This window comes from Genypterus blacodes, unplaced genomic scaffold, assembly GCF_046128005.1.
Source record: "Genypterus blacodes isolate CSIRO-AG114 ecotype Tasmania unplaced genomic scaffold, CSIRO-AGI_Gbla_v1 ptg000111l_1, whole genome shotgun sequence".
Classification (NCBI taxonomy): Eukaryota; Metazoa; Chordata; class Actinopteri; order Ophidiiformes; family Ophidiidae; genus Genypterus; species Genypterus blacodes.
Genome location: NW_027466915.1, coordinates 2,123,129 through 2,150,303, shown reverse-complemented (window position 1 = coordinate 2,150,303; position 27,175 = coordinate 2,123,129). Strand labels below are relative to the sequence as shown.

The following is a 27,175-nucleotide window of genomic DNA, read 5'->3' as shown; positions in this document are numbered from 1 at the left end:
GAATTTCATATTAACAAATGGAGTGTATTTGCAACACCACATCAGTGTGCTTCCGGTGCTGATCATTGTGCTGCTGCTCCACAGGATTATGGAGGCTGATTAAAGTTTGGACTCCTCCATACTGCAGCTTCCATTGTCCACAAACTACACACTGTTGGGGTATTGACTCCAATCCAGGTTTTCTTAGAGAACGTTATGTTTTATGCTTTAATAGGTACCAGGGGATTTACTGCAACTCAGTGGGATTTTCAAACAGATGTCTGCTTTCAAAGTGTGTTTTTGTCACCAAGCTTGAACCTGATGTGACTGTTCTTGTCCGTTTGTGCGTGTCGAGCACTGTCATGTATTTGAAGGTGTGAAGTGTTTACATCCACAGTGAGACACTCACATGAGTGCTAGTTCATTCGTTTCGACGGCCAGTGGTGGTCATCTGGAACACACACACGTCTTCCTCTGCTCAGCACTACAACTGCTGGATATCTACAGTAATGAACTGGTTGACAGGGAATCGAGCGTTATTCAATGATATATTTTTGTGCTATATTGTAATCCAATCAGATTAACACTAAATTCTGCTCCATTTACTCACAGATCGTCAGCGTTGGAAAGCACGTCAAGGGCTACCATTACATCATGGCCAACCTGGTGAGGGAAAAGGACTCTTCAGATGAGAGTTTCCTTCATTTGTTTGTTTGTTTGCCTCCTCCTCCTTCCTTCCTCTGTCTCCATCTTGCTCGTTCTCCTCCTTGTCTTTTTCTCTCAGTTCATTTGTTCTGGCGGGGTGATTATGATGAGCTAAAGCAGATTACATCAGGAGATAGCCATTGTCATGTACACGCCACCATTTAAGTGATTTTAAAGGTTGCTAATTTATTGAGATTGTAGTTGCTCTCATGGTTTAAACGTGGGATAAGTACATATTGGGCCGTAAACCCCACAGGTTGCTGGCACATTGCTTTGACCTTGGTTGACAGACCATTGTTCATTTACTAAATAGTGAAAAGTGTAGACATTCAGCGTGTGCCATGTGTCAATGGCCTTGTAATAGAAAGTAAAACATCTAATTTGTAAATGATGAATGTTATATTTCCTAGTTTAAATGTAATACCAAAAGAAAGGGGTGACTTTTCGTTGGTGCCTTTAAGGTCTACAAATACGGTAATCTAACCAAGCCAGGATAATTTGAGCTCCTTCTGTCTATAGGGACCCACTAATTAAAAGTAGTGAATGCCTTGTATCTTAAAAGTGTTTAGTCTTCAGACATTCTCAAGCAGAGGAGTTGGTTTTTGTTGGCTCTTCCTCTCATTTTCAGAGCAGTATTCCGACTCTGCACTCTGCAAGCACAACAAGCGCTCAAATGGGCTTTACTTATGAATTTGTGTGCCTCTGTCAACGTGTTTAAAGTTTTCCTTTTGATAGTTTATTGAAATGGTACAACTGCAACAATTCACCAATTCTTTTTTGCCAGCACAGAGAAAAATATTTCATTCTTTAGCTTTCTATACTTGACTTTCTTCTGCAGCCGCTATGGTTTAATTTGTCTCTCGGTCCTTTCATGCTGGACGGACAGCATACAGATGACACAACGCAGCTTTGTTACTCTCTGTAGGGCCGTGAACACACACACAGAGGAGAAGAGACATTGAAAAGCTGCATTACTTTTCCTCTATGATAGCCCGTGGAAAGTATACCTGTGTAAATACGCACACGCCGCATGAACTGTTGTGCTGACAAAGAGGTTGGTAAATCCCTGACATCATCACGGCAGCATCAAAAGTGTTAGAAGAGGAGATAAGCACCATCCATCTCCGTATGTCAGGGTTCACTCCTATCTCCTATGACCCCTAAACTATGCACAGGAGTCAGGCCGTAACTCAGGCGTCCACCTTAACCCCTCCATGGTTTATAAGGGGTGTTACGTAAGTGGATTTTGTGGTTTGTGAATAATCTCTTATTATGCGGGCTCATAATCACAAGCCCAACCGGGTTTGACTTAATGAGTGTATTGTGCAATAATTTATGTGTGGAATTGTTAAATGAGAGGTGCCTATAGAGTTGTTTAGAGGGCCTGTGTGCAACTTGTACTAGGTAATTCATCATCTCCAAAAACACCCCCATTACTCTACTCACACACGCTGTCATGTAGTTCTCTGAATTCATTATACGACCTTAAAAACTGTTCTTGTGTTCATACTTGAGTATTTCTTCGTTTTGAATATTTTATTGAAGAAAGCGTTTGAGATGACAATGAGCATGTAGTTATGAGACATTTTCAAAAGAGACAAAAAGGAAAGAAATATGGATGAGACCTGGGAAATGTTATACACACATATTGAGTATTTCTTAAGATTTTCTCTTCCACTTAGCAAATAATGGCTTTGATACAGAACTAAGAACGGCAAAAATTAAACTGATAATCTAAAAAGAAATGTGTGGAGAGATCACACACATATGCATACACACACACAGACTGAAGCTCACCCTGTCTCACCTCCATAACTCCCCGTATCCCCTCTCCTCCTCCTGTCTGTAACTACAAGGGTTTTAAGGACATCAACCTGGAACGCTTCATGCACGGCGGAGCCAACGTGACGGGCTTCCAGCTGGTTGACTTCAGCAACCCCATGGTCATCAAACTGATGCAACGCTGGAACAAGCTGGATCAGCGGGAGTACCCGGGCTCCGACGCCCCACCCAAGGTGTGTGTCATTCATCATCGACCAAATCAGATAAAGCAAGATTTCAAAAATTCAAGGCAGAGATTGGATTCTATTCAGCTCGGTATGTTTGAGGCAATGAAGTTGCGCACATTTGAAACTTGCTTAAAATAGGGAATCCATCACAGTGGAGGATTTTGCAGCCTTTATTTTTGTTGTCAAATTTACCTTATTGCCATGTGGTTGTGCTGTTTGGAGCAATCTCGTCTCGGTGATGCTTTCAAAGACCTGAATTGTGACGATTGTCTGCTGAAAAATGATGGTAGCTTTGGAAAATGGCTATCAGCAATTACCCACACAGAAGCTCAGTGTTAATCACTCTGATAAATGAGCACTGGGCCTGTAGACGCCAACTGATATGTTGCTGTTTATAGTAAAGCTAAATACAATGAATGTGTTGAGATTTTTCATTGTGTCAGTTCGATTCTAAACCACTCAAAAGTACAAAAGAAAGCAACAAACATGACTCGTGTGCTGCACCTAAAGTCCATCGCTGTGGCTGAAGAAACAGGCGAATCAGCTGCAATCTGCTGCCTTCCATCCGTTGCTGTCACGTCCAACGATGTGACACGCTGACCCACTTTGGGTTTCCGTTCGGCTACATAGCTTGAAAATGGTCCTGGGGTAAGAAGGCATCATGGTGTGATGGTTAGAAAAACTCCCCCCTAACCCCAGTGTGTGTGTGTGTCCTTTTCATAGATAGGTGCAGCGGAATGGAAACGGTGTTTGTCAAAGGAGAGGGAACGTGTGTGTGTGTGTGTGTGTGCTGGTTGGGCTACTTCACATCCAAAGTTCACAGCGCACATGGCATTTACTGTGTCTTTCCTGTGTGTGTGTGTGTGTGTGTGTGTGTGTGTGTGTGTGTGTGTGTGTGTGTGTGTGTGAGTTGATGAATGGCTCTCCACTGAAAATCTGTTCGATCTAAATGACTCTGTCCCCTGCTAAGTTTCTCCATGGTACCTGATTCACAGCCAGACTGTTTTCTTCTCCTATATTTACCACCAGCAGTGTGTTGGGCTTTTTCTTGGCATGTTTACCCACTTGAAAATGCAAAGACTAATGCGTTTTAAAGGTCTGGGAAGCAGGCAGCAAAGCCAATGAGAGATGACTGCAGGACTGAAAACCTTCAAATGTGTTGTTGGGACATTAGATTCCACTTCCTTCACTTCCTTTAGACACAGATCATTTCTTGTCGTCTCAGTATCTGGATATATTATCTGGATGATGTCATTTTATGCATTTATGCCTTGCATTTACATTCATTGTCAATAATTGGATGCTGCTTGTGTTATGATCAGATCCCTGGGCTTTAATGCATTTTTTAAATAGCTAAATGCTTGTTTTTGGCATGGTCTTTGTCCGGGAGCAAACACACGTTTACAGCAAGTGACAACTCCAATTCCACATAATATAGATCACAGTAAGCAGAGCCGGGATGAATATCTTGTTACCATGTTAATGCAACGTCAATGTGGCCTCATTGAGTGAGATTTTATCCCTAAAGCACTCAAATAAATGAATGAATGACTTTGGGTGTCTTGAAAGGCGCCCTCAAATAACATGTTTTATTATTATTATTGTTATTATTATGATTGTTAATATTACAATTATTAGTAGTAGTATTAGTATTGTGCTGCAGAGCTTCATTTTAAGGATTGGGGCCTACTTGACTTATTCATGAGCGAGATAACGTCAGCATGTTCATTTGATTGGTGATGAGAGTAAACACAGAATTTACTGCGTTGACTTTTATCTTTAAATGTAAAGGATGAGGTTTTGTGATATGATGAGTGATGTCATGAACACTGTTTACTGGATCACACCAGACAATCAAAGTGTAAAGCTGATGTTGCTGCGTGCCCACGGCGCTACACGCTGCCGCAGTGTTGCATCGCAGTGAGCAGTGGGCTAATGAATAGGATTCACCCCTGACTGGAGGGGAACTTAATGAACTCCTGCTGGCTGGGATAATTAATGCCAGACTGCTTTACAGCTGGACAAAACATTTGCCTTTTCCCTTTGTGTTTCTCAGCTCATTCTCCATCTTGCACCCTTGACCTCATTCAGAGAATTAGTTTTCCCCTGTTCCCCTGCGCCAGGGCTTAGGGAAACAAGTTGCTCTTAAGGGAAATAATCTGAGGTTATGCCACATGTTCAGTTCAAAGATAGATGGGGGGAAATTGAAAGGTTTACACTGAGGGGAAATCACTTTCCTTTCTCTCTCTTTACCTTCTTTTGCATTCGTAGAAAGCAATGAGTGCGGGACAAATGCTGCTTCTTTGCAACAACCACGGTCATTATCATAGATTCCTTACTCAGTGTGCTCTTTGAGGCAGCCAAACAGAAATTGTATTAAAGCAGATCTGACTAGAAAATAATGCAGAACATTTTCCCTGTCCAGCTAAATCTGCTTTTAATTGGCCTTCTTAGGTTTCTCCAGTGTGTGTCCCCGAGTGCTGTATATACACAAAAGAGGCAGAACATCAGGGGGGCCCCAGGATACACACACTGCAATTTACAAATCACATGCTGCATATATTTCCTCCCTGTGTTTGTATTTCCTTTGTGATAAACACGGCAGGTTAGAATGAAATCATAATTCCTGCTACAGTAGTTCCACTCAATGTTCAGTTGAGCCTTTAACTCTGCTGGGTGCAGCATTGCCTAGTTGCAATATTGATGCAGCCTGCAGTAACCCTTATTTTTCACACACCTCCTCCTGTTCTCCAGTACACCTCGGCATTGACATACGACGGGGTGATGGTGATGGCTGAGGCCTTCAGGAACCTGCGCAGGCAGAAGGTGGACATTTCTAGAAGAGGGAATGCCGGAGACTGTCTGGCCAATCCTGCCGCACCGTGGAACCAGGGCATCGATATGGAGCGCACCCTCAAGCAGGTGAGAGGGGCAAAGAAGAATCTATTAGGAATGAAAAAACGGTTTTTGAAAGGATAACATTTCACACACTGAACTGCCGATGCTCCCCGGGGCACTTGATCTTTGGGAGCACATACTGTTCTGTATGCCAAGTTACAATTGGTGAACATTCATAAAAGCATTTCAAACCCAGTTTCCCTTCACCACTGACGTGCAAACATCCTCTCTGTTACAAAGAACTAAACCCAAAGAAAGAACCAAACATTTTCTTCTTGCATTTTCTGAATTTTGATGTATTGTTGGCTATTGCTGGCAGAGTGTTTAAATTTGATTGGTTGATCAGGCTAAATTAGTGTCAAATGTATTCATTTACAAAACACAGTTCTTAAGACAAACAATTCTTCTACTGTATTCGTGTTCTATGCCCAGTTCATCCAAGTGATAAACTCTAACAAACAGTCTGTTACAGATGGTGCAGAACATCTGGTATTTGTGAAATGATCCCAAATGATCTTATTATGTTATCCTCTGTGATCATCACACTTTTATAAGAATATGTGTCCATTTATCTTTTCCTTCTCGTCCTTGTGATGTCTGACTAGTTGCCCATTGTGTCGTCATTTTCTTGTGTGCAGGTCCGGTTGCAGGGATTAACAGGTAATGTCCAGTTTGACCACTATGGCCGCAGGGTCAACTACACTATGGACGTGTTTGAGCTGAAGAATACCGGACCTCGACGGGTAAAACACCACACCGCACTGCTCATACTTCTGTCAGATATGAAAATGAAACCGTAATTATTAGTGCATGCCACGTTCAACACATATGACTGAATATGTGATGATTCTGTGTTTCATATGTTTAAGCTTTGTCATACATTTATCATTGACAGTCAGGTGTGTGTGTTTGTCCACCTTTTCCACTGGCAAAAGCAGAGGGCCACTGGCTTCTGTTTACATGTGTTAAGCTATGCGTTCATGGCCATCTCATATAAGTTTACATCACAAAGTGCAGGACAGGTATTTGTGTCAGACTATATGGTAATTTGATGCATGTCAAATTGTGAGATCAGTCTCTGGTGAAACATCAGACTGTGCTGGCTTGCAGCTAATGAGCTAAATGTTGGCTCCCTCTCTCTCTCTCTCTCTTTGTCAATCGATCTGTCTATCTATTTCTTTGTCACTCACACACACACATAAACCCACTTGGGTTGCACGAATACTTCATGTGCTGTCCACGAGCATATCTCCCATTGGGATTGGGGACATAGGATTTCTTCACGTTTCCCTAATCATTATCATTCGTCTGAAACAGCCAATAATCACACAGTCAGTAGGCACCTTAAAACTTCACAACCGATCCTCTCTGTTAACAGTAAAAAGATGTAGAAAGCAAACACACCCTGTGGGAGACCAATGAAGTTTAGTGGAGCTTGGAAAGTCGTGGCCTGCTGGCCAATATTTGCCAACCCCAACTGTGCTTTCTATGCATCAACGCATTTTTCTATTATCTTTAGTAGTTGGTGAAAAGACTCTGCCAAGAAACCTGCGTCTTGTATGAAAGGAATGATGTCTGGAAATTCGGGTAAAATTGAAAAGGGGGCGGGGAGAGAGAGAGAGAGAGAGAGAGAGAGAGAGAGAGAGAGAGAGAGAGAGAGAGAGAGAGCACCAGGAAGAGTGATGATGAAGGACTGAAATGAAATAGAGAGCAATCGAGGTAAAAGAGAGGAGGAGTGCTGAAGAAGGTGAAGAAGCAGAGAGAAGTTCCCATCAATCAAAAGCTGATTTGGCCTGTCTTCCTGCTCACAGCGAAGGTCTTGTCAGGTCATGGTTTGTGTTGTGTGTGTGCATGAGTGTGTGTGTGTGGTTATGGGACTGCACCTCACTCCCACATTCCCTGCAATCCTAAATCATTCTGTTGCTCTTGCACAGAGGCAGCATCAGCCAATCACAGCTCCTCGTTCCTTCTTGATTCCCTCTAGTGGCCAACCAGCTGCTTCCTGGCTTAGTTTCCATTCTCACTGACATAAACCTGCTTGTGTTTGATGTTATTAGTTAATATATCACTTTTTCAGTATATTATGTTTTCAGATATTGTCCTTTTAATGAAACATTGGCCGTATTATATTTAATATGGGATGTTGAAACGTAGGTGGGATGTAAGAAAAGAAAATTCTCTTTTCTTGTTAACATTTGAAATATTGTCCTTGCCCTTTCCAATCCCTCTGCCCAATTCTATAAGCACACAACCACTTTGATCTTTTTAATTACAATATGCTTTACTATAGTCAAGGGATTTGTTATGTTATTTTTTACTGTCAATAGTTTGAGTCTCCCTTTAAGTGAGTGGCCCCACATGAATGAACCCAAACTACACTGATGGATGTAGAGTTGTTTCGGGAGAGCAGATTGTCATTCTCTTAACTATGGTTCATGGTACAGACCAATGGAAACATTCATCATTGTAATCCCCTAGGATGTCCTGATCGGTAAGTTTGAATGTCCATATGTGGAAGGGAAATGCTGAAGCAGCCATCTTGCATGAAGGTTCTTTCAACTGAAGTTGGGCAGTAATTAATCATCACCATTGAATAGTTCTTCAAGGAATTTGAAATATAAGATCATGCTGGGGCTGAAATATTATCCAAACAGGATCCAGGACGGAAATCTGGGACAGGACCAGAATTCTTTAAATACTTTTAAATCTAGACAAGATGATAGGCGATATTTTATATTTATGTAATGACACATGATGACACCTGTATATGACTTTGTCCTATTACTATCCTTTTATAATGATAATAATTGTATAATATTATTCTAAATATAATAATTAATCATAACAGGGGTGGCTGACACTGACTGAACCACACCTGCTTTTTAAAATGAAGTTAACAACAGCCTGACATATAAGCATGCATATACACACACACATAAACACACACACACACGCACACAAAACATGGATAAGTGTTTTATGCTGGTCCTTTCCCTGCAGATTGGCTACTGGAATGATGCAGACAAACTGGTACTGATCCAGGACTCGCCTCTCCTACCAAATGACACTTCTGGCATGGAAAACCGAACAGTCGTTGTGACCACCATCATGGTAAGAGACCAGCTTGTGAACACAAATACATACACACCAGCGCTTACTGCTGCCAACTGCACAGAACATGATGGTGTAAGAGAATCAGGAGCCAGAGGTGAAGTGGCTTTAGATTTTTCAGTACATCCAACATCAAGCACGTCATTAAAACCTGGAGTCAAAACCCCCAGATTTGCAAACCCGATAATACGTTTGACGGTGGATGGCAAAACACTTCTGTAAGTGAAGTTAACTCTTAACGCGAGAGGTGTTTCTCACATACTTGTTTTCAATGCTTATACTAGGGGGACTATGTGAGGCTCGATACATAACTCGTCATTGGACTTCTTCTGGTTTTGATCAACACTGTAAATAAATATGGCAGCAGTCGAGGACACGCAGATTAAATACTCACGTCACAAAACCCAAAGACACAATGGAGACAACACCAATGTTGCATCAGGCCATTGAACAAATTTGTGCCCCATCATCTTCTCCACAAAAAAATCAGTAATTGTTTCTGGTTTTTGCCACAAAAGTTTGCATTACTGCCCCCGCAACATGCTTTGTGGGACGGTGTCGTTAATTCTAAAGGACAGCCAAGGCTTCAAATGGAGGCAGGTTCTATGTAGCAGCCATGTTGCATACACGTATGTATGCAGGGTTATTGTCAGTTATTGTCGGTTATGTGTCTTAACCCTTATTGCACTTACCATTCTCTTTCTACACTCACTATCACTATGCACTACTGTATTAGCCTCAGGATTTACCATTTTTGCGAACAAATAGCAGATTTTACTGCATAATAGTGCAGTAATATCACAACTTTTGTTTTCCATTAATCACAATATTAGTCATGGCTGCCCTCCACTTCACTCTCCCTTTACGTAATATCAAAATAAAGTAACAAAGAGGAACAAAACCTTAATGTCTGTTATTTCCCACACCAACTTCTAAATGAAGTGAAATGAAACTTAACAGGATCATGATTTTTTTCCCCTTCTGTTTTACGTTGCAATCGATTTTTTGATACACTTCACAGCTTCCTCGTTACTTAGATTTTAATGCCGGCAGTTGCCTTGGGGGTGAATTGAATCACTGAATATGCTTCAGGAGCAACCACGACACGCCAGTCTGCCCTGTGAGGAATGAGTTTCTCCTGTACTTCACACATGGTTTTGATCATCTTTGCATTTTTGGAGAAATATGCACTCAATATGCAGTGAAATTGGAAATTATGCAGCATTGCTGAAAAGTGCAGCATTTTGTTAAATTTGCATTGAATTTCGCCATCACAGATGTAAGAAGAAATCCTACAGAAAAACTGTAAACGGTTACCGTTCATAAGTCTTCTATTTATTAGTCAATTAAAGTCATTAGTCAAGAAAATAGTCCATTTTATTATTAGGTTGTGTGTTATTGCTTGTTACTCCAAATCTCTGGCCAAATCCAGATACTGTAGACTCACTATATATCAATATAGTTTCAGCTGTCAGTGTTTTTAAAACAGAAAGCAAGAGCAAGAGCTTTTTTTTGACCCACCAAATCAAATAAATATGTGGATTCTCCACTATGCAGCACCAAGGGATGTAGCCCGTGGGATTTCTACTTCAAAATAGACAGAGACGTAGCCAGTGGAGCATTCGAGGACGCGGTTCTGCACTTTACATTTTGGTGGCTGCGTATGCGGACACATTCCACAAATGTGCACCATATATCCACTTATTTTCTATATAGCTGCTATCTTCTGCAGGGTTGTGAGGGCGCTGGATCCCACCACAGAATTTATTGATCACCAGACTCTTAACAGGGCTATCACACAAACACACAGGCCAAATCCTTCACACTCACATTTATACAAATTTTTGGGTTTTCTAATTCCCCTATTAACTTTAATATGTTTGGACTGTGAGAGGAAACCAAAGAACCTGGAGGAAGCAGAATGTGTCCCAGTGTTCCGTGATGACAGCTGAGTGTTATATCAGTAGGGGGAACACACACTCCTGTAGTCAAAATGCTCGTTTTAATCTCTTCCCACTTTGTGATGTCTTTGTGATAGTATAGGGTTAGGCTGTCTTTATACCACGGTGGCCCTTGTATAACCTCTCCTGAGCACTAATTCTACTCGTAAACGCCCAGTCTTACTTTGGGCTTTGGTGCAGCCGAGAGTGTGTGTGGTTACGAAATCTGTGCGGCCCGCGTTGAGAGCCCCAGTAATGAGCAAGCATGTAAATCTACTGTATATCATGTGTATGGGCCCATGTGGTTCCACGGGTCTACAAAGTATAAGCTGGCATCAAATTAGCCAATTAGTATGTACAGTATTTTCATTTTTGAAGAATAAGCCTACAAGCCACTGCCACACTTAATTACACAACTTTGAAAAGTTTTCCCTAAAAGTGTTTTAAAAACCCTTTCTAATTGACTATGAATAGAAGATGAGAACAGCATTTATTATTATTAATTCATTTATTATCTTATGATCTTGGGATAACAGTCAATTTATCATCTTAACAGGTTAATAATCTCATTATTATCTCATTATCTCCAAAAATAAATATTGTTATCCTGAGCTAATGAGATAATTAACCTATCAATCCAGTGTGCACAGACACGTGCTGATGGCAGCCCACTCTAAAGACGTCCATGCACATCCTGGTGCTTCGTTGGAGGAATTAATGATTGAAGAGAAATGATTATGGACCACAATCTTTTTCATCTGCGTGTGAATTATGCAGAGCACAGCACATTCCTCTAAAGAGTCTGCTGCAGATGGAATGCATATGTCATGATCAGGGAAGGAAACGATATAGTGAACTAATTAAGTCTAATCCAATAGACTCTCTGCGTTAATCACACCAGATGAGGCTCTAGCTTGCATTCCAACGAGAAACATGTTGGGTTTGTACCTCTTTCACCTTCAAACATGTGAATCTGCTGCTGGTGCTGCTGCAAGGTCTCTAAACATACAACAGCTCTTATACAAGAGTGTGTTCTACAGTCGGCTCATCCTTAGGCTCTGGAAAAGTAGATACTAATACTGATATTTACTTTTTCTCTTTTACTGTAATTGTGCACATATAAAATGAGTTCCACCTCGTGACGCACAGAAAGAAGTTAGTGTTGTATAGCCATGACCCTTTGATGTGCTGAGTCATCAGGACTCTCTGGCGTGCTGATCCAGGCCTCTCCTGTATTGCTGGTGTGTTATGTTCTTTTGACCCGTTAGTCCTTCATTTCCTTCGCCCGTCCCCCGCCCCCCCTTTCCCCCCGCCAGACCTGTTTGCTGACTCTTCAAGATGACTTGTCACCAGAAATCACCATATGTCCTCTGGTCCTGCCTCACAGTGAAGAGAGAAACCTTTAGATGTTATGTCAATGTGAACTTTAGGGAGAGTCCAACACACACACACACACACACACACACACACACACACACACACACACACACACACACACACACACACACACACACACACACACACACACATGCTGCTTTTTGGGTTCAGTTAAAAATTAGCAGAGTGTCACTGGCAATCCCACAGTGTAGTGCAATTTTGTTGATGTCAGTCAATCGGTTCTGCACCATCCCCTGCCCTTCTATTTAGGGCAGGGCAGAGTCCTAACAAAGTGCTCTGATAAGAGAGAGAGAAATAGACAAACTCTTTCATTGTATACCTATATAGTTTGAAAGTCACAATGTGATTATCTGTGGAGTGGGCCGTCTCCAGGTCAAGCATCTGTGCATAATGGCATCAAAGTATATGCAAGTTAATTAATGGTTTGCTGTTTTTTGTCCAAATAAGTTATCTCATTATCTTAGCCTTTGGTTTCCTTTTATTTCCATTTGATGAATGAGATAATTAAGCTATTCACCAGAATAAAACTGTAAGACTAATGATTCACTCTGAGCTGATATTCAGATAACTGAATTGAAATATATAACTGTGACTGAGAAATTCAATCTTGGCCCTTTTAGCAAGCAGAAATATTTTTGCATTAACATTTTGGACATAGATTATTTTTAAAAAACATAAGCAAGTAAAAGCGATCTGCTGAAGGAATGAAGCAATTAATGAGCATGATTTGGTCAAGAAAAAAAACGTCTTGGCAACATTATTATGTTTGAAGTGAGGCGCCACAATCACTGTTCCCATCTTTGATTGACTTACGTACTGTTAGAACTAATTACTTCCTCAACTTTTACAAAAGACACTGGTATGAGCCAGGTATGCCTATTCTCATGCAGTCCTCACTATTTAACTCAATACTACCTTTAAAGGCCCTATTTTGGGTACAGTGAATTAATGTTACATTCACATCACAGAGCCATGTGGCCTGTATGTAAAAGGTTTTGGTTTTTTTTTCAGTTCAGATGTAGACTTTTATTTTACGTCTCACTTTTCTGCCCAGGCGCTTTATCACTGTATCGCTGTCATCATCATTGGGTGTAGGCGCCACACAGCCATTAACATAAACATGAGGGACAGCTGCCACGGACAGAGGGTCGATAGACAAGGAAACATTTCCGTCCAAGCTACACTTGAGGGAACACAACACAACTAATCAATTTTCGGAGAAAGGGTTGAATTGTTTTGGTGCATGAACACATGCAGAGTATGTTTCTTGTTAGAGGTGTGTATGCAGAGCTGCGTTCATATATGTGTCAGACATCAGTGTGAACTGTCAAGACAAAAAGATTGGATCTGACTGAAAAATTCCGAAGTGAGCATTAAGGCTTGGAATTTGAACGCAGCTTCACTCACAAATGCTTTTTACTGCAGAGTAAAAAGCATAGATTATGGCTTCCTTTTTATCGCACAGAGACATCCAAAGCAGCTCATATTACTCAAGATTTATTTTTATTGCATCTATAAATATTCCAAAAACAGTCATACAACTCCCCAAGCAGCTCCATTTCTGTAGTTTTGTCATCCTTTTGTGCCAATAAATGTACATAAAAATGACTCAAAGCTCCATATAGCTCCACAATCAAACACAGCACGAGCCGTTTCACACACAAGACGAGATGAAGAGTGACTTGGTTGACTTGTGAATGAGATTCTATGCCTGTAAGAATGTTTTGAGTGTTAAAGAGTCAGATTTGACCATAGCGGCTGAGTGGGGGTGAGAGGTGGTGGAATGGAGAGTCACAGCTCAGCACAATCCTCCCTCTTTTCAGCCCCTGATGAGGAACCCTATTTTAAGAAACTGAACCACAGGTGGACCCAAGCAAGGATACGAATGTCCTTTATGGCAGAGTGATGGACACAGCCCCGAGCCAAAATGAAGCCCTAAAGACACTGGGCAAGACGAGGGACACGACCACTGTTTTTAATGGATATCCAATCAAGAAAACTGAACAAGAATGGAGCCATAATGGAACCGAAGAACATGAAATGGAAATGTAGGGCCGAAAAGGCTCTTATTTAAGGGTGTTTCATAAATGGGTCTCTCCTTCCTCACTGCACTACACGTATATCTGTGTGTGTGTGTGCGTATGTGTGTGTGTGCGTATGTGTGTGTGTGTTAGAATCATGCATTGTTAGACCATTGCATTTGTGTGGCCAATCAAAGCTTCAATCCTACCATAGTGTGAATCTGTAATTTATGCAAAAGCTTTAGACACTGAACTGTCCTTTGTCTCACAACCTGTACAGTGCAGCGCAGCACAGTGCAGTGCAGTATATCACACACTCCTGATGCACTCAGAATCATTGCAGTTCATATCCATCACGCTTTTGTACAACATGATATTATAGATACATTGTAAAAGCTATTGCTTGTTGCTTTTGGTGTTTGTTTAGAACATTTGTGACAGTAAAGTCTGTTAAGCATCAGTTTAAATAATGTTGGATGGTTTTATTACCCACCAAGCTGCCTCATTATCTAACTTGAGCTGGAGTTCCTGCTCAAATGAAAAACATTTGTAATACGCCACTCATACCATTAAAGAGCCGATCAAAAGATTGAGAACACCTTTAAGGGAGCACGCTGACAGTTTGATGTCAAAAAGTTCATATTGAACATGAGGGAACATGTCTGCAAAATGTTTACTAACCTTATGTTTTGAAGATTTGTTCTAATCAAATGTGCATTTATATGAAGTTTAGAAATTGTTAATCATGCTGAACCATGATGATAAGTGTTTAACTTAATGTTTCTAATTTCATAATTCTTTGAAGTCTGAGGCGACATCACCGTTACTTAGTAGGAATGTATGATTTCAGTATTTCAGATGAGGAGCAACCTTGTTTTGCTGTAAATTGGAAACTTTCACTGCTGAAAGTGTACAGCTGTATGCAGATGCTGTGGTCCATTTAACATAATACTAAAAGGCACAATGGTGATGTAAAAGCATCTGTGACGTCCCACAGCAGCAGAATTTGTGTTCTGCATTTCTCAATGTCATACAACTACGTGAAATAAATGAGAAATGTCGTGTTTTGTCTCAATTGGCAAGTTATTTTGGGGAGAGGAAGGGAGAGGGACAGAGAGATAGAGAGAGAGAGAGTCCTTGCATGCAAATTACCAAGTTTTCATCCATTTTCCCACACAAAACAATCTAATTTTATAAACGCAAACAATTTGTTCCGTGAGTATGTTTGTACGTACAGTATGTAGTATGTTTACACATACAGGTATGTAGTAAATGGCATAATGGTATATGAATCCATTCTCTTTATTCTCTGCATGATTATTATGTAGCGTCGATAGTTTGGCTGAATCTAAAATAAAAAGACAATTTTCAAAAGTGGTGAGGGAAAAGAATTAATAATATAAAAATGAAGACAGGTAGCACAAATGTATCCTATTGAATTCTGATAGTTAATGTGTTGTTGTGGATGATTTAAAGGCTGGACTGACATACCTTACTTAATGTTTCTGTTAATTGTGTTGGGACAACAGAGGTCACGCATTTGTTGTCTTGACACGCAACGCTTGAAATGTGTCATTGTTATTTTGTGCATTAACATTTTGTTGTGCTGAGCATTTGCATTCTCTCCCAGCCATCTACTCTTTGCTTTACCGTGCTCTGGCCCGGAGCAATGTCAAGCAAACACATCTCAAGAATAAATTGCTCACTTGTTCAATATGCAGTCGGCATGACAAATGTAATTGGTTTGGAAATGTGAGCCCCTAGACCAGAGGAGGTTTACATTTAGATTATTTTCTTAGCAACAAGCAAAAACCTGTGATTCCTTGTCATGGTTTGAACAATCTATAGCCGACCCGCATTATGTTAAGTGTTCTATTTTCATGGCGACACAAAGACAAGTTGCTGTTTATCAGAACTTGAAATATGCATTTGGTGCACGGTGTAAAGCTATAAAGATTAGCAGGTCAGTTGTTCAGATGAAGAAGCAGTGCAAGGGGAGCTCTCGCTATTAAAGTCCAAACTGGCACTTTGACGCTCTGCCAAGTAGAGACATCGCAGCTCCATGTCTGTTTTCATTGCAACGTCAATCAAGGGGATTTTGCCACAAAGCACAAAGTAAATGCTTGTTGGTAATGTGTAAGAATTAAAGAATGACATAGGATAACATTTAAATAACACCTTTAATTAGACGCTCTCCAACCATTAGTTAGAATATACAGGTTCGATGCCATTGCACCAAGTATGTCAGTGAAACAGTCTCTGATACTGAGGTATCGTCTGCGGCGAGAGTCAGTGAAAGCATTCCACTTCAAGTGACTCAATTCTCACTCACACACTTATCTGAAAAATGCCAAAGCATTGTGCCATTATGCATTATTCTCCATTAAGTTTACCTTCATTAACTCGTGTGCAACCAACAGCCAAATAGCAGTAAAATATCACACAGGATCACACATCTGGCAGGATGATTACAATCAGATAATTAAAGTTGACTTCAATCTCATTTGTCAACAAAATGACTGCAACACTCCACCGGCTCAAAGCTGCACCATGCAATCGCACACAACCTTTAAAGTGTCAGAGTCGTTTTACTTAGCAAGTAATTCACTTTGGCTGTATTACGTTTGTTTCTCATTTTCCTCATACTCATGCCTGCCTCCATGTCTGCTTAATCAAACTTGTTCTCTTTGTGTATCATTCCAAACCACAGTTAGTTTAAGTTAAAGCATGATGTTTTCACCTTCATTACTTTCTTCTGCACATGTTCATCACAGTTCCAGCAGCATAATAGATTTAGAAAAATTCCTTGACAAAATGCCCAAACTGAAACTGAATCAGCCTCAATCTTGGCTAGTATTAGTAAGATACATTTCATCTTTGCTGTTCTGTTGTCTGTTGGTGTGTCAATGAGCCATTGTGTGAGTCCTCAAGTCTGCAAGTCTGTCTGTCTGTCTGTCTGACAGTTTGGTATGGTCCCTTGTGTAGGAGGGGCCCTATGTGATGCTTAAGAAAAACTGGGAGATGTACGAGGGCAATGACCAGTATGAAGGCTACTGCGTGGACTTGGCATCTGAGATTGCCAAACACATTGGCATCAAGTACAAGATCTCCATTGTCCCAGATGGAAAATACGGCGCCAGGGACCCAGAGACGAAGATCTGGAACGGCATGGTTGGGGAGCTGGTATACGGGGTAAGAAGTCAATTTTGTGTCAGATCGTCAGATCCCTAAAACACTGTTTTCGACTGTTTAGTACAGGTGTTGATTTGAGTCACAACTAGACACTTAATGTAGTCCAAAAAGATTCAACTTTGACAACAGTTCACCTGTATGTGACCTTTTGACTTGAAAAGACTTTATCCATTAAAAAGTATATGTACAATCAGGAAATGCTCAACCCTTAAATACTTTGGATCACTGAGAAAAATATTTACTGACATAATTAGTCATGCAGTGGCCAATTTGCACTTTGCAGGGTGAAGAGTCTGCCATTAGTCCACCATTGAATCTGGCGAGCACACACACGGCTCGTCTAGGACTTGACACCTTGAACATTTACTTGGATTTGTCAGTCTTGACTTATGACTTATCTGTCGTGACCTGAGAATCTTGAGGCTTGTGACTCGTAAAACAAACACCCAGAAATGAGCTTTGAGCATCTGACAACCCAAGATCTTTTATTTTATTGGAGCTCTGAGGTCTCAGTATACATCATAAGGAAATAGAACCTTCAGGTGAAAGAGATGTCTGCCAAAGCTCAAGATGTGATGATTTCTCTATTCTTTTTCTTTCTTTGTGAATCTTTGTCTTTTCTATTTCTGGTTCCTCCTTTCGGTCAAAACTGGTCTGAATAGCACATGACTGGTTGATCTCTTTCCATTGGTCCTTACACTGGGGACACAAACAACCAAACAAGCAGTCAATAGGGGGGATCAGAAGGGGTGAAGACAAAAGACAGTTCTTAAGGACTTATATTGTCCTTCAACATTTAACTTAGGGTAAATTTCAGTGTTTATAGACACATCAGTAGTGTACCTGTCAGTAAGTAGCACAGCGTCAATGTCCACAGTGTGTATCAGTGTGTGTACTTGCTGCTGCACTGTGCTCCAAGTTTTTCTCCAGTGTCCATGGTAACATTTAAAGAGCTGTGGACAGGAGGCTGTCAGCAGTCTTCCCTCTAAGACCTTATGGAGACGGTTCACGTCTAAATGAAAAACCCATATGACCACAAAGGCCGTTCCACCTCTTAGTCTACTGTATATTTCAACACTAAACTCAAGCTGTCATTTTGCTGCATTTTGCTGAGGATGAAAAAAAGCTAAATCCCTTCCGTTTTCTCTTCCTCTTCCATGTTTTCTCCCTCTCACCCTCCTTCATGTCAGATGGTTGTAATGAAACCTTAATTTCGTGCTGGTTTTAAGCCCTCTGACAAGGTCAGAAAGTGTTGCTAAGTCACTGGCTGTAATCTGGTTTGCGGATTTGCAGCAAGCCAGTGTGCACTTTTCACAGCTGCAGACCTCACTATCCCATTTTTGCCTTCCTGTGCTGTAAGCATATTCCTGTGACATTATTTTATCCTCCCCTGTGATTCTCCCAGAGTTTGAACTAAGCTAAGGGTTTTAGACTTTCTTTTTTCTTTTCTTTTTTCTCTGGGTCTTAACTTAATCACAGTTTCAATGTAGTCAGTCACTGTCTATGCTTCTTATCCTTCTGAGAGTTGCTCAGTCAAGGGAGAAATACACTTGAAATGACACGCAGTCAAGGAGAGAAGAAAAAGAATGATTTATGTTATTTTGTCTTTTGATCGCTGACTGACTGTATTGGCTGTAGGAATGTCATACCTCTGACTAAATGTGGTTTTGTCACTGCTTATATCAGCGATATGATGCATCTTTTTTATTTGTTTTTCTGCCATTTGTTTTCTGAACTCAGTATTTCCAAATGCCCCTCTCTCCACATCACAGAAAGCGGAAATTGCTGTGGCCCCATTGACTATCACGTTGGTCCGGGAGGAGGTGATTGACTTTTCCAAGCCCTTCATGTCGCTGGGCATTTCAATTATGATCAAAAAGCCCCAAAAATCCAAACCCGGGGTGTTCTCCTTCCTGGACCCACTGGCCTACGAGATCTGGATGTGCATCGTGTTTGCCTATATCGGCGTGAGCGTGGTGCTCTTCCTGGTCAGCCGCTTCAGCCCGTATGAATGGCACACCGAGGAGCCCGAAGAGGGCACCGATGGTCCGCCAAGTGACCAGCCCCCCAATGAGTTTGGTATCTTCAACTCCCTCTGGTTCTCCCTGGGTGCTTTCATGCAGCAAGGTTGTGACATCTCACCCAGGTAAGACACACTTCCATGCAATTGTCAAATAATTTGCATAAATAAATTGCATCAATGTTTTCAGGCCTGGGACACATTACATGACTTCTTAACTAATGTACTGTCACAGCTCATTTGATCAAGTCTGTGTGTTTGCTTGGTCAGGCGTACTGGTGACCTATTTGTCTGTAAGCATTTAGGATCTAAATCCATGGCTTCCTGTTTTTTATTTACACTTATAAACTCCAAAGTAGAGTCTTTCTTACCTGAAAATAGTTTGTGGACATCTTCTAAAAGTGCAAAAAAGGGGAAAATATATCACCCTGTTTTTCAATCTTGATTTTTGTGCACTAATATTTGCTATTTAGTGGATAAAAAGCCAATCGTCTCCTTATTACTTTTAGTTGTGTAGTGTGTCCTTAATGTGGGTCACAACTCACATTCAATCTGTGAATGCTGTTAAACAAGGAATACGTTTTCATCCCAAAATATTTAAATAGTTTCATCTCTGGAATAGTTACTTTCAAAATGTCAAATTGTAACGAATCCAGTTTGAATCAATATCATTTTTTTCCAATATAGTCTTACAAAACAGATTGATACCAAATGCATCATGGGTAAACCAAGAGGGCTGGAATTCTCAAAAAGTTGACATTTTGGAGATATGTGGTTAGCATCTGACAGTGGTGATGCACACTCTTTTAACACACTGCATTGTTCCTGCATAATATTCCGATATCCTGCTGTAGATCAATAACTGTATAAGTGGCATGTATTTGATCTGGGACTGTAGAGACTTAAGTAGAGTATAAATAGTCATCATATTGTGTTTGGAATTTTAGCTTCCGTCTCATCTGTTACTCTATAGCTGCTGTGTTTATATGTGCACACATGCATCATAGCTGGAGTCTGTGTGCTGTGTGTGTTGAGGATGTGCGTGTGTATGTGCTTGCGTGTGTGTGTGTGTGTGTGTGTGTGGGTATGGGTATGGATTTTCATGTCTCGTTCTGATTGCACTTCACTGTCAGACTCACATACCGTATACTCTGGTGTCTGCTTCTCAGAGAATTGGCTTTCTCAGTGCCTGTCAGCATCAGCAGTTGTGGCTTTGCACTCGGGTGCCTTCATGTCTTTGTATTTAACATTGTGAGCTCCAGTTACATTGGTGACCACGGTGCTATGCACTGGACTGTACACACAACACACTGTCAAGGTGTTGTCTTTTCCTGTTTCTCTTACTTCTCTTCCCTTTGTCCAAAATACAAAGCCTGAAGTCCACCACCTCGTGAGCTTAGAACCAACACACTAATATCTAATAATCATGTTGTAGTTTGGTGGAAGGGGAGAGAAATAGGATTTGTGTAGTTTACTGTCTCATTGTGTTCCTTTCCAGCCTTTAAAGCTGAATCTATAACTTATTTCAATATGATATTATTAGTCAGCGGCATAGTTACTATGGTTGACTATGTGCTGCTATTAGAGCTGTGCAATTTAGCCAAAATATGGTATTGGGATTAGTGTGAAAAATACTGCGTTTTTGATTTGATCTACGATATGAAAAACGCATAACGTGACCGCTTTGTTTTCAAAGCTCAAAATGCATTAAGTGACACCAATATATTATTAGTCCTTGAATAACCTCTATGACATTAAAACAGCAACATGATCATCAACATAAAATGAAGGATCTTTTTTGGAAGGAACATTTATGATTTTACACTAGACAAACTCTCTGGAGTAGATAAAGCAGAGGAGTGCTCCTCCTCTCTGGCACATCTCAGTGCATCTAGACATGATAATTCATTAAATAGTCACACAATTTGATAATTGCACATTTTCAATACGACTCATTGTGCTGCTGCAGCTGCTATTCAGTCCCCTAATACTTGCTGACCACCTTAATACAACCAGAGCTTCACAGAGGAATCAATGCTTTGGCAGATATGTATAAGATATTCTTTCGCATTTAGCCTCAACACCTAAAGCCCCTTTTTATATGTATCTTGCAGATATGTGCATAAAACCATAGCTTCCTGGCATGAGTCTCCCCTCTCTCCTCGTGCCGGTGATCAACAGGCTTGAAATATTTCCAGACATTGCAAACTAATGTGGTTTGATATTCGTGCTGCAGTTTTCAGCACAGCTGTCTGTCTGCATCTCCGTCATGCCTCATCCGTTATGTAACTGATGTAATTTATGATGACTGACTGTTAGACAAATTATCTGACACCGGTTCCACTCTAACCAACACCACTTCCTGTTTTGGATGGAAAAAAAATGTATATTCCACGTCGTTTTCTCTGTTAAACGGTAATTTTGAATCGATATTTCCTGTACTTAAATGTAATGAGCAGGACGCAGGGCTGAGGTGAAACAGCAAATAAATCTAATAGAAAGTTACAGATTTCAGCTTTAAGTGCTGGTTGCCTTTGTTTTTAAACCAAAGGTCAAGGCTTCATGTTTATCATCATCACACACTGACATTCTCTGCTTTGGTGGAATATATAGATCATTAAAGCCTATAGTTTCTGATGTTCTATAAATCCTTTCTTAGCTGTTTGAATGCCTTTGTCACATTTACAGTTGCACTTCATGGATTGTCTGTTATTTCCAGCCTCCTAATGACTCCAGTAGTTATTTTTAGACTTTTATATAACACTTCCTTTATCTGCTTTAAGCCCTTATGGATAATGCACTTGCAATAGAGTTCTTAAGATTGTAGAAAATGAAAGGAAGACCAAACCAGCCTGTATCTTTCAGCACCCCTACACCAGAGGAGAACAGAGAAACACACAAGATGGAGGATCCCAAGGTACATGAGAGCGCCGTTCAAATTGTAGCCTGGGTTTACGTAAGCAACCTTATGGAGGGGGCTAGAGTTGGCCTTTGATTTTGATAAAGCACATTCATTTTTAAGGAGTAGCACTTGCTTTTTTTGTGTACACAGGGAACCCCCCCACTCACACCACCTCCACCACCCCTGCCCGCCCCATATATGCCTGTTCACTGGTGATAAGGACTTAAGTGCCACGCCACAATGTCGGCATCAGAATGTCTACATTTTGACCCTCTCTCTCTCTCTCTCTCTCTCTCTCTCTCTCTCTCTCTGTGTCTGGCTGTGGTCCCCATTGCATTACCTGTCACTGCTAATCCCCACGGGCCTTTTCCCAATCCATCACCACAAAGCCCCAGAGCTCTTTCACTCCAGTTTACCCTGACATGGCAACATGCAAATTCCTTCACACAGGGGAGATTAGACAGTGTGGAGGAAGTGACAAGGGTAGAGGTGAAAAGGAGGAATTCAGGGTGATGGCCAAAGTATTCACCCATGCGTTTACTGTGAGGAGCTCAATCTGTATTTATCGAACACAAAAGCATTAAGTGGCAGATTAACTGGTTCATACGTCATACAGTGCGTGAAAACATCTTTGGTGAGTTGAGGTTTTCTGTCAGTTGTGCTGCCACCCACACAAACACACACACACACACACACACACACACACACACACTCAAAAGTCCGGCAGCACCCCCTGTTGGCACAGCGGTTGTGGGTGGTATTGAATTGTAGGGAACAAGCTGATGTGGTCTGGCCCAAGAGTTACAGCCAGACACTGACTTGAAATGAAGAAGCCAAATGAAAGAGTAGAACGTCTTCAAAACTACACAGGAAATCCAGTTGAAGTACTACCGCTGATTATGTTACATGGTTTGTAATCTATGTTATATGCAGGATAATTGTAGCCACATGTCTAACTATAGGGTTTTGTAATGAAGTACATTGATTGGTTTGGTAAGATATGTAGAGTTTCTATAGCAACCCCCCTCACCACAGAGGATGATGATAATCCTGGACTACATCAGGAAAATGTAGAATGCAGTGAGTAGAAACACAAATACTCCAGAATGTCAGGGCCCAGTGTTTTGTTTTATAGGAATAGGTATTTCTATTTAGTAATTCACTTTGCATGCACAGACTGCCATGAATTCTATTCTCTTCTATTCTCTTCGCCTCTCTCCTTAATAAGGGTTAATACCCCCTTCTGCTCCCACAAGGAAACCCATAATAATTAATTCAGTGATTAATATCCCGGTCTCCAACGGTAAGGTCTCCATGGAAACAGGTTCAGAGGGAAGCTTAAATAAAAAGGTGAGGTGGGGTTTTTTTAATTGTCTAAACCCCATGTGAACACAACTTAGGGTATTGTAGTGCTTTGGCCTGAGAGGATGTGGCATCACAACAGCACAAGGCAACAAAATACTCTCTGCCTGTCAGTTTAGGTGGAGTTGGTTATTCCTGATATTAGTCAGCTTTATCCCATTTGCGCTGATGGATCAGTTTGTGTCATAGCGTACCTCAGGTTTTTATATATTATTATATATCACTTAGCGGCGATTTGCTTGTTTACTCTTGACGGTTGTGTAGTATGAGTATATACATCATTTCATTTCGAGACATGAAAAAGGCATTGGTGTTATCCCTCTCATATCCCTGCATTGTTTTAATGCTACTTAGTTTTGTGATCCTACTTCCCGTTGTTGTTGCATCAGTGGTTCTCATCCTTAAACTGTGATGAACTTTGTTAAAGTGTTTCTTGCATCTATTTACAGAAGAGGCCCGTAGCTTCAAAGTAATACTATTGATGTATCCATCAAAGTTCTATTTGTTGTAACACTAAATTACATTGCTACATTAATAACAGTGATGCCCTGCCAGCTACACACTCAGCATGAATAAATAATAATGAGTCACTGTACGGATTCATGATCCTTGCATTTTATGTCTTGAAGGTATATTTTAATGTAGATATTGTTGAAAAAGAGATTAATATTGGAGTAAGTAAGTATCACAGATGATGATATATTATGTAATTTAACACTAAAAACATTAGCTAAATGGCTATTAAACCATTATTAAAAACAATTACATGACTCCTTACAAGACACATGCTGTAGTTTCTGTGTCATAACCATGAGTTAGGGTTATAGGGTTGTAAAATGCAAATTTGCGTTTGATTGTGTGTGTATCCTCCTCCTGCTTACAGAACTTATTTATGGTTATTATTCGTAAATATTACCTGCTTTGATTATCATGAGGAGAAATTGTTGCTATGCCTCTACCACCGTATTGTGTTGTCACTAAGCCCGTGTGTAGATGTGTGTCCCCGCTGATTTCCCTGCAATGTAAAGAGCGACTGAAACGATACACGCAAACGTGACTCTCAATGAAGCATGCTGTGGTATCAGTTTCCACAGAATACTAACAGTAAATGAATAGTAATTAGGCAATCATGTTGTTGAAGATGAAAACCAATCGCCTAGCATCCACCTCCAATTAGTTAAGTTAACATGTAACGCACCCTGGCAATTACCTGGGTTATATTTGATGATGGTATAGGACGTCTCAGCAGCTGCAGTAATGCCTGCGCACAGGGAGACAGACAGTGGTAAAAGTGTTTGTCAAAGATTTAATTGCTTTATGGCTTTAACGTTGTGTATCTCAGCTGCAGAGAGCCGAGCTGGAAGGGAGCTAAGAGCAGAAATTGAAGTAAACGGTGTGAGTTGAATAAATTGAACCACTGCATTGCCGTGAGAGGAAACAAGCTCCTCCTCATGCTCCTCCTCCTCCTCTGGATCTGTGATCTGACATCATCACCTTTTGCTGTGTTTCCTATCAACTCCTTAGCAGCAATCAAACACTCTTTCAGTCCTGCCACACACCAAATTGCTATGGCTCAATTTGATAGTTAGTTTGAAGTGATTTCTTCATTTAACAGCCGAATCACGTCACTGTTAATACTAAATGGTTTTTGCGCCTTTGCAGATGAGATTTGTTGAGCTTGCTAACAGCCTGCACTTGCTGTTAGAATTCTCATTTCGTAGCATAAAACTTGATGACCTGTTAAAGCAGCGCCGCAACCAGGTGGACACCAGGTGGACTGGGATGTTTACAGGGGGGCAGGATGGTGGATGGATTTTGATGGACCTATTAAACAACCTGCAAGGGTGGGGAGCCTTCTAGGTGGGGAGCCATGTTCTGTCTGACATGGAGACAGAACTGCTGCCAGCAGAACTGGAATACAGTATAGGATCCCGACACCCAGAGTGTGTGAGTGTGGGGTCCCACAGGACGCAGAGATGCTGAGTAAGAGCACAGGAGGGAGCATGTACAGTACACAGCAAATAACAAGAGACAGAGGAACAGTGGGAAAAGAGAGAATCAGCTGCTGTGCTCTAGCCTACCTTAGCCTGAGCAGCTAAATCACATGTGTTCACGCCCTGTTTATCAGCAGTTTAGTTACATTGGGAGACTAATGAAAAATTGTGTTTTTAGTCTAGTTGTAAAGATCAGAAGAGAGATTTCCTCTTTAATGTGTGCCGGAAGTTCATTCCAAAGGAAATGAGTGTGGTACAAGAGTGCTCTACTTCCAAAAGAGTTTGTGTTGGTTTTTGGAATAAGGAGCAGGCCCCACCTGCTGAGACCTTAGAACACATACAGGAACACAAGTGGTTGTATGATTAGTGAGATATAATGAAGTAACAGAGGCCACATACTATTTTGTAAGTTAACTGGAGTGATATGTTCAGATTTAGATGTTTGTAGTTCAAAGTCGTGCTGCAGTATTTTGAATGAGCTGCAGTTTTGTAAGAGCGTTAAAGCACAAACATTTCAAAAGTCTAGTCTCCATGTAACAAGGACTAAACTAAGGTTTCAGCATCTGCTATGATGAGGAATGGTCTAATCCTGGATATATTGTGGAGCTGTAGTAACATAGTTAACATTGCTTGCTGAAGGACAGGTCTTCATCCAATGTTACGCTGAGGTTTATTATTATTGTGGAACGTCAGACAGAACAGCTATCAAAATTTTCCAAAGATGTTGTGAAGAGTCAATCTTTGCTTCTTTGAACCTGACATTAGTATTTCAGTTTCATCAGCATTTAGGAATAAAACGTTATTCTTCATCCAGCCTGTAACAGCTAGAAAGGCAGGACTCCAGGTTAAAGAGCCATGAATTATGGTTCAGGTTTATGGAAACATATAGTAAGAGAGTGTCATCAGCATACGAGTGGAATCATCTACTGTACATTGAAGAGAATGGAAAGAGAAAGAGAATGTTGATGTTGTTTTAGAGGAACTGTGGCTAAAATCTTATTGCGCAAAATGCTGATGCTAGAGAAGATGAGCTGCAATCGGATGATGATTGGTCCCAGGAAAACGATATGTGGGACATGATTACTAAATCAATGTCAGGTATGATGTGATAACTTAATCAATGTCAGCTATGGGAACGTGTTTGTGACACTTTTCTTTTTAATGACTGCCATTATTACAGTTCTTGTTGTTTTTCTCCTTTCCTCGTTTTTGAAACAAACCGTGATGGACAATAATACAAATAGAATTATTAACAAGGGGACACTCTCGGTAGCGGTTTCAATGATGATAGTTATGACAAAAATGATGGCTGCATGTGTGTGTGTGTGTGTGTGTGTGTGTGTGTTTGTGTGTTTTGTCAAATGTAAGTAGCTGATTCCTGTCTAGGCTTAACTGTTGTTTGCTTTATGCTGATGATTTTTCCTATTTTTTATCTCTTCAATGATTCAAAAATAGACAAATGAATAGATGAATGACGTTAAAAGAATTACAAATGAATAACCACGTAAAGTTTGGTCATTAAAAGTACAAAAGGAAACCGTTTTCTACTCAACAAAGTAATTAATTTGATTTGATGGTAAAGATACAGTACAAACCTGTTATTACAATAGGATCGTAATAAAGGCTTCAATTATGTTGTGTGTA

At 40.7% G+C, this 27,175-nt stretch overlaps 1 protein-coding gene across 5 annotated transcripts in view; it reads left to right on the top strand.

Annotated features, from left to right (window-relative positions):
• gria4b (glutamate receptor, ionotropic, AMPA 4b) overlaps positions 1-27,175 on the top strand; it is a 92,652-nt gene that overhangs the window by 51,012 nt on the left and 14,465 nt on the right. For 4 of the 5 annotated variants that reach the window (XM_076161285.1, XM_076161284.1, XM_076161287.1 and 1 more), the window contains exons 5-11: positions 592-645; positions 2,541-2,699; positions 5,448-5,615; positions 6,230-6,334; positions 8,592-8,702; positions 17,047-17,253; positions 19,026-19,399. In XM_076161285.1, coding sequence (XP_076017400.1) covers positions 592-645; positions 2,541-2,699; positions 5,448-5,615; positions 6,230-6,334; positions 8,592-8,702; positions 17,047-17,253; positions 19,026-19,399 — 1,178 coding nt within the window. Of the gene's footprint in view, positions 1-591; positions 646-2,540; positions 2,700-5,447; positions 5,616-6,229; positions 6,335-8,591; positions 8,703-13,863; positions 14,403-17,046; positions 17,254-19,025; positions 19,400-27,175 lie in introns of those variants that run through there. The other variant, XM_076161283.1, reaches the window with a different exon arrangement.